The sequence below is a fragment of the Ictidomys tridecemlineatus genome, chromosome 6, assembly GCF_052094955.1.
Source record: "Ictidomys tridecemlineatus isolate mIctTri1 chromosome 6, mIctTri1.hap1, whole genome shotgun sequence".
NCBI lineage: Eukaryota > Metazoa > Chordata > Mammalia > Rodentia > Sciuridae > Ictidomys > Ictidomys tridecemlineatus.
Window position 1 is genome coordinate 66,657,709 of NC_135482.1, and position 8,592 is coordinate 66,666,300.

At 48.5% G+C, this 8,592-nt stretch overlaps 1 protein-coding gene across 7 annotated transcripts in view; it reads left to right on the forward strand.

Moving 5' to 3' along the window:
* The window catches only part of Vdr (vitamin D receptor), a 60,102-nt gene extending 51,803 nt beyond the window's left edge, over nt 1-8,299 (forward strand). For all 7 annotated transcript variants that reach the window (XM_078014784.1, XM_078014783.1, XM_078014787.1 and 4 more), the window contains 3 exons: nt 3,979-4,130; nt 4,341-4,457; nt 5,434-8,299. In XM_078014784.1, coding sequence (XP_077870910.1) covers nt 3,979-4,130; nt 4,341-4,457; nt 5,434-5,693 — 529 coding nt within the window. In that variant the 3' untranslated portion in view covers nt 5,694-8,299. The remainder of the gene's footprint in view (nt 1-3,978; nt 4,131-4,340; nt 4,458-5,433) is intronic.
* Nucleotides 8,300-8,592: the final 293 nt, after the last annotated feature.

An 8,592-nucleotide genomic window follows, 5' to 3' on the forward strand; every position in this document is an offset into this window, starting at 1 on the left:
AGCTCAGATGGGAGCAACTTCCAGGGGCCAGTCAGGGCCAGTCCAGCAGCTCCCTGGTCTTTCTGGTTTCCATGCTAAGGGTTTTGATTTCTCAAGAAGTGGAAGAACAGTGGCCATGGTCCCTGGTGGCTTTGATCTTGCTGCCTATAGGCGGGGGTGGTGGGTGTGGGGAAGGCAGGATGAGACTCCTGTGTAGGTGAGGGGAGGGGGGGTCTGGATGAGACTCCAGCTTGGGCATGGGACCAGTATGGGGCGGGACTGGATGGGTTGCTCTGGGCGTGAACTGCACTGTAGTGAACACTTGGCCCCACTCCCTCCTCCCACCGCCTCTCTTTCATCCTTTCAGACTTACCCCACAAACCTCCCTCTTTCTTGGTACTGCAAAAGAAATGCATAGAAGAAGTGTTGTCAGAAGCAGCTTGCAAATCTGAGGGTGCTTGGTCCTCACATCCAGGAAGAGCCTTGGATGTGAGGACCAAGCACCCTCAGATTCCACAGCCAAGTGGGTGCACAAGGGACTAGGCCACTCCAGCTGGAGCCCAGATGTGTGGGCTAAAAATGCCACTTCCATTTCCAGGGACTCCTTCTTGAGACAAAGGCTCAGGGGTCATGGTACTTCCTTTGTCCTGTGCTCTTTCCTCCACATTCATTTACCCATCCATCAAACAAACAAGTTTCTTATATAAACTGTGAAGGATAAAAGTTGACTAGGACACAGTCCCTGCCTCCAGGTACTCAGTGTCTGATGGAAGAGATAGGCATGTGAGCAATTGCTGTAGAGAGATAAGAGCTCTCCTGGAAACCTGCTAGAGATACCGTGGGAATTCAGGCGAGGGGGGGCTGGACTCTGCCCTTGGGGGTGGGAAAGACCAGACAGCAACATCAAACCAGGCACGCCTCAGGTACTCAGAAGTGGCCACAGGTGTGATGATAACAAGGGTATAAATATCACACAGGTCAGGGAGGAGGCAGAGACCGAGCAGGCTCCAGTTGTCACAGAGCAGCCCTCTTACTGGTTTCCTTAAACTCCATGTCTACTCCCACCCACCACCATCCCCAGTTCTGGCTGTGAACCGCACTTAGAAAGTCCCTGTCTTTCCTGGCTGTGGGTGGTAATGTGGAGTCATCAGAGGTTTGCTTCATAGCAGTAGCATGTCTGGGTCACAACAAGCAGCAATCCTACTGAAATCCCCTGGCCAGCCACCCAGAGGATGTGTGTTCACTTATGCCATCCATCCTGACTAGGGCACTGAACAGATAATCCTCGCAAAATTACCTATTGTAACAAAAGTTAGAAGCTACCATAACATCCCAAAATAGGTAAATGGGAGACTGCTTAAATAACTTTGAGTGTACTGATGTAAGATTACCCAGCCCACTAAGAACTGGGTGAAAGAATTTTCAGTGATATGGGAAGCTGGAATTAGTATGAACTCAAGTATGTTAAAATATATATATATATATATATGTTAGTTGTGATTATAAGTAATTTTATTTGCTTTCATACATTTGTTTTCCAAAGATTTAATTATACATGTTTTACTTGTATGATGAGTTAAAAACCAAAACACAATGGAAGTGATGTTAATTTTTATTTTTATCATTTTTTAAAATTTTATAACTTTTAATTTTTATTATTTTTATGTGGTGCTGAGGATCAAACCCAGGGCCTTGCATGTGTTAGGCGAGTGCTCTACTGCTGAGCCATAACCCCAGCCCCTAATTTTTATTTTTTAATTGTAGAGTGAACAGCTAGAGAAAAGTGACAAAGATAAGGAAACATTTAGACTTAGATAGTTATTAGCCCATCTTTCCTAGAGAATATAGAAAGAGGACATGGTAATTTTTTCTTTAAAAAAGAAAAAATTCCACCAGGCATGGTGGTGCATGCCTATAATCCCAGCAGCTCAGGAGGCTGAGACAGGAGGATTGCGAGTTTAAAGCCAGCTTCAAAAATGGCAAGGCACTAAGCAACTTAGTGAGACCTTTGTCTCTAAATAAAATACAAAATAGGGCTGGGGATGTGGCTCAGTGATCGAGTGCCCCTGAGTTCAATCCCTGGTACCAAGAAAAGAAAAGGACATGGTTGTACCAACATCAGGAGTTGACCCCCAAGGTTTACCTGGGACTTCTATAAAATATTCCTGCTGTTGTAAGTCTCTAGATTTGTGGTCATTTGTTACAACAGTCAGGAAAAGCATACCCAGGCTTAAGAAGAGAAATCCTAGTCATGAGTTGTCAGAGAAAATCAATTGACAAAATTCAATACCCCAAAACCAACCAAACAAATAAATGGGGAAAAATGAATAAATAAATTTTTTTAAAATTCCACTAGCATGGTTAAAGGGCCATCTCAAGGATAAGGGAGAAGTCTGATTCTTTCGAGTGCAAAACTATAAGCATTGGGTGAATATCTCTGCATGGGGGTTGAAGCTGAACAGAAGAAGAGGCCATCAAGGCAGGAACTATCTAACAACCTGATGGCTGAGTCCAGAGGCTGTGAGCTCCCTACATCAGGAGCATCCTGTGGAGGCTATGTAAGCGCTATCTGTCAGGCATGCAGGAAGAGGAATTGGCCTACTTGGTCTCCAAGAGGCTTTCCAACTCTTGCATTTTGTGTATTGCTCAATACCAGTCCTTTGGCTACCATCCTAATCATGTAAGCCCTTTCATTCCCCATCATCTATCACCTGTTGATATAGAACTCCCATCAGTTAATATCTGCTTCCTGTATTTACATACCAAAGAGCAGCCATAGAGAAGATGACAGCCCATCTACATGATTTCCAGGAGAAAACTGACAGTCAGGAAGAAAAAGGAGGAAAAAGCCAAAATCAAGTGGGTCCATGGTCTCTGGTTTTGCCTTGCCATTGTTCAGACAAGCCCAGCTTATGACTCAGAACAGTGGAACTAATTGTTGGGCTCTTATCACATAAACACATTTATTGATCCTCCTGTACTCAAGGCTTGATGGTCAGAGTATGGGTAATAGTAAGGTAATTAAGAGATGGTATTGGCCCTCAAGTAACTTACAAATAAGAGCCAGAGACTAGCATGAACAGAACTGAAGGTGAAAGGACAAAATAAGAGCCAAGTGATGTGCAGTGGGTCATAAAGAAATGGCTTCTGCTAAAGAGAATGGGGGAGGGAGGTCCAAGAGATAACACTGGATTCAGGTTAAGGACAGTATGATGGAAAATTAGAAGAAGGGTGTTCCTCACTGGAGCTGGAGTATGCTCTAAGGTATAGTGGTCTGAAAACACACAGCATCTGAATATAGAGTGGCCTAGTGTTGCTAGAAATGGAGGGTTGATGGCATTTGCATTGGGAGGGGTGGGCTGGAAAGACAGATTGGATCCAAGTTATGGGTGTTTGAGAATCAGTGAGGTTTTCTGGGCACAAAAGTGACATTTACCTGGAAGAGCAGGAGGAAAGATGAATGAGAGATCTAAGAGATGAGTCCAGAACCCCAAGAGGAGGCTATTTTAAGAGATGATGGAGCTCTTGATGGAGCAGTCCTGGTGAGAGTAGGAATAAGGTCAAGGGTTTGAGAAAGGTCCTGGAGACAGAGCTTACTACTGAGAAGGATGGGTGGACAGGAAGAGGGAAAAGAAATGAAAACAGGGGATTTGTTGAAGATGACTTGGGCCAAAGCATTTGCAGACCACCCTATCCACACCACGGTATGGAGAGCTTCCTTTGGCTTTCTCGTCCCATCACTAATAGCTCTGGCTGCCTAGTCACTGGATTTTCCTTCTCTTATTAACTGAGCTACTTCAATTTTCACCTTGGCATATGGTCAGTGTTGAGTTGTTCTCCCTCGAGGAACATTCTTGCCCTCTCCAACCAGGCAGCAAACCCCTCAGTGGAGGACAGAGGCACACAATGGTCACCTAGCAGGTGTAACCCTAAACTGATTGGTGTGACTTGAAGGTCTTGACTGGTGGCCTGATCTCCTCACCTCCCCAACCACCACAGAGATCTCACCTCTGAGGACCAGATCGTGCTGCTGAAGTCGAGTGCCATTGAGGTGATCATGCTGCGCTCCAACCAGTCCTTCACTATGGATGACATGTCCTGGAACTGCGGCAACCAGGACTATAAGTATAATTTTACTGATGTGACCAAAGGTGTGTCTAGATTCTGCTTCCACCTTTTCCAACTCCCAGACTCTGGTTCCAACCCACTTGAGGTCTTGGGCTCCCATCAGGCACATGGAAGATAGCGGGAGGTGGGGCTAGGCAACAATAGGGAGAGGAGAGCAAGGGCAGGCAGGGGTTGGAGGTGGGGTGGGTAGCTCCTGGGTTCTACCCACAGTACCTGGTCATTCTTTCTGATAGCTGGGCACACCCAGGAGCTGATTGAACCCCTCATCAAGTTCCAAGTGGGGCTGAAGAAGCTGAATTTGCATGAGGAAGAACATGTCCTGCTCATGGCTATCTGCATCGTCTCCCCAGGTATGGAGCCCAGGAGTGAGGAACTCACTAGGAAGTGGTGAAAGACAATGACCCGCGGAGGGCCAGCAGGGCAATCTGGAGGGAAAATTGAGCAAAAGGAAAGGCAAATAGGGAAATAGAGAAACATCGCTCTGCTGGCTTTGTATGGCCCTAAGGGTGTCCAATGGTTGAGGGGTCCCTCATCCCTCACTGCCCTTGGCTTTTTCTTCTAGAGACAGTAGGTGATTCATGAGATTCTGAGAAACCAGATAAACAGGGTTCCTCAGGCCACAGACAGGCATGGGTGTTCCCAATACCTGGGCTCTCTTCTGGGTGAACTGGAATGAACTTTTCTGTCACTTGAGGTTCCTCAGAAGAACACAAAACCTTGAGGATGATGAATGATTCTGCATTTACCTGGCTGGTTCTGGAGGCAGTGTGTTTTGACCCTTGACCTTTTCTGTTTGTTTGGGGTGAGAAGAGGGCAAAAAGGCCAAGGAGGAAGTTGTTGTGGCCCTGGGGATGTTCTCTTGGTGATGAAGCCCAGATATGTGGATCTATAGAATATATGACAGCAGCAGGGCGCCTGATTAAGACATGGAGCTGAAGGGCCGTCAGGAAGGGCCCTCTTGAGGAAGGCCTTGTAAGCTGTTACAGTCAGTCAGGCAAAGATAGAAGAGCTGAGTTCCAAGCTGAGGAAACACAAAAGCAAAGCCTGGAGGCCAGAGAGTGCATCGCTCAGGACACAATGTACAGACACATTGTACAGACAGAGGAAGTGAGGTGAGGTGGAGACAGGACCAGATGGGCTCATGAAAAGACGTCATCCTCCATGCAGTGGGAAGTTGTTGAGGGACTTAAGGCAGGTGTCTCAGGTCAGCAGTCATACAGGGTGGCCTGGGCAGTGCCTCACAAGGTATCCATATGAGTGAGACTGAGCAGCAAGGGAGTCAGCTTGGAGCCCCTGTGTCTTCTCCTCCTATCCCCTGTGCCACAGACCGACCTGGGGTGCAGGACGCCAAGCTGGTGGAGGCCATCCAGGATCGCCTGTCCAACACACTGCAGACCTATATTCGCTGCCGCCACCCGCCCCCAGGCAGCCACCTGCTCTATGCCAAGATGATCCAGAAGCTGGCGGACCTGCGTAGCCTCAACGAGGAACACTCCAAGCAGTATCGCTCGCTCTCCTTCCAGCCTGACAGCAGCATGAAGCTCACGCCCCTTGTGCTTGAGGTGTTTGGCAATGAGATCTCCTGACTAGGGCGGCCTGTGGTGGCGCCTGGGCGGGGTTGCTCCTCCAGGGCCTGGTGCCCAGGCCCCAGACTGGCTACAGCCCAGCAGCCCCTCCCACCTTTCCTGGAGTTCAACCCCACCTCTGCCATCTCCCTTGTCTGTCTGGCCCATCCTCTCTCCTGTCCAGTCTAATACCACGTCCCCCTTCTCTGCAGGCCACAGGTTGCCCCCTGTCCCATGAGACCTCAGTCATGAGTTACTGTTTATTTGACAAAGAAAAATCAAGTGGAGACAGAGGGCAGAGGCTGGAGGAGGGGCCTTGCCCAGGGATGTCCCCACCACTCCCTAAGTGGCTGCTGCTAATGCAAAGGAAGGCAGGCAGGACAAATGCACCCACTCCTCAGGGACAGAGATACTTGTACCTCCCCCAGCCCATACGTCCAGAGCCTGGTGAGGAGACCCCTCCCCCTGCCCACACAGAATACATAACTGACCCACAATCCTTACCCTACCCCATCTTATCCTGCTACCTATCTGTGCTGTTCTGTCCCATCCACAATAGTGCCTCCTCCCTCTGCCTTCCTTCTCCTGGCCTGCCTGGGCCACTCACTGCCAAGAATGAGCAAATCCAAGAAAACTAAGGTCATGATACCCCTTCACCCACCCTGCTGGCCAAAGGGTACTCTCCCAGTCTTGGTATGCCCACCTCCATCCCTTTGCCATGGTAATTCTCTCATGGGCAGTAGCTGTGGTATGCTGGGCTTCCTCCCTATGACAGGAGCTGCTGGCTCAGAACCCACCCGCTGAGAAGCCCCAGGAGAGCAGAACACAGGACCAGGCAGTGGACAACAGGCAAACCAGCCTCCCAGAATGGCAATGGATGGTGATCCAAGGCTGTCTCTGTCACAAAGTCCAGGGTTGGTTGAGAGGGAGCTCTCCTTCCAACCATCCACATGGCAAGATGGAATTACCCTGGGACTGCAAAGAAGGCCTCCCTGCCACTGTCCTCCTCTTCACCCTGCCAGTGCCTTACCTCCCACCCAGGAGGGCAGGCCCTCCTACCTTGACCCCCAAGGAGACCTCACCCTCTCTGATCACCAACGGTAGCAAGGAAGTTGTCCCAATCTCCTCTTGCCCCAGTTTGGAACAACAGGGCCTCCCTCTGACAAGCACATGGGGCTTGCATCTTCTTCCCCTGGCAGGGTGGGATAGAGGACTGCCCACATGTAACTCCAAGATAGCTACCCAGATGCAGAACAAGAAGCCAGCACCTGCACCTCAGGGCTTGGTGGGGGGAGCTGGTAGATCCAGGGGCTGGTCAGAGCATGTGGGGACCCAGCAGTGTGGGGCTGGTTCCCTTCTCATCACTCTACCACCCAGAACTCACAGGGAGCATGGCCAGGAGGGGAATGCATAACTTCAGACTCCATTTCCTCCTCTAGTGGCCACACCCAGGGTATGGGAACCCTCCCTGCCGAGAGGGTTGTGGGTGTGTGGGCTATACAGAAGGGCTTCTTCCAGAGGGACTCATGGAAGGAGGGTCTTTGAGATGACTGCTTGAATTAGGGGAGTATTTCCACATCAACATGGAGGTAAGGTCAGTGGGAATATGGCCACCCAAATCCCAAGAAGATGCACCCCTCCACCTACATCTGTGAAAACTGGGAGGAATCAGACTCAACATGGCAAGAGCTGTCAGTGTCCTCCTGGCCCTGCATTTCCCAAAATTCTTCAGGTGAAAACGTGTCTAAAGGCCACATTACAGAATAGCATACCTATGGCTTCATCTTCAATGTGTTAGATATGAGTTGCTTTCAGAATCAGACTCCACTATGTTCTAATATTGAGGGTACCAGGCAGAGCTATTTATGGGGGGGGACTTACATTGTGAAAATACTGTACATTAGTGAATATTGTTATTATTGTATAAGGGTCTAGGGAAAGACCTTTGATTTTAGCTGTAGAATATTTTTAGCTGTAGAATGCATTGATCTAATTTTCTATTCCACTGGGGGAGAAAGCTTAAAAATTTGTTAAAGTAGTTCGACCCCCTTGTTAAAGGCAACTGACACTTAGAGGAGGGTATGACTTACCCATGCTCAAATAACTATTTTTAAGTTGCTCCAGGAGCTGAGGCTGAGGCAGAATGATCACAAGTTCAAAGCCAGCCTCAGCAACTTAGTGAGCCCCTGAGCAACTTAAAAAGATCCTATCTCAAAATAAAACATAAAAGGGGTTGGGGATGTGGTTAGCACTCTGGGTTCAATCCCTGGTACAAAAGAAAAAAAACTAAACAAACAAGCAAATAAGTCACTCCAGGGCTGGACAAGAATTTGGACTTATACTCCAGTGCCCTTTTCAATACAAAACACCTAAGCTCAGACCCTATTTTCCATTTCCCTGATGACTGACCCAAATTTAGACAGAGCATGTCTAGATCTGGAACCCCTTCCTTTTTTCCCTGGGTTGTAGCCCCACTGACCCATCAGAAGAAGGGGGGGGAAGGACATTCAGCCTGTGTCTCAATGTGAATCAACCCCTCCCCTCGGGTGGCCCTGGCCTTTGGTCTCTGCCTCAGCCCTGTATAATGCTGTTGTTGCCTTATCAATAAAGTACCTTGATCTTTGTAATGTCTGCACTTCCCCAGCTCTCCCTCTGACCCTGCCTTCTCCTGGGAACTCAAGGGGACCCCCTGGGAACAACAGTTACTCAGTCCAGGGGCAAATAACCAGGACTCCAAAAGGGAAGTCTAGGAACTGGGAGGAAAAGAAAAAAGAAACAAGTGAAGATTTAGGGATCTGAATTGGGAGAAAACTGTATTGTCTAGTGTGTTAGTGTGAAAGTGTGAAGGTGGACATGTATAAAGCGAAAACTTTTAAAGTATATATTAGAAGTGAAGGAAAGCACACACCAAAGTGGAAAA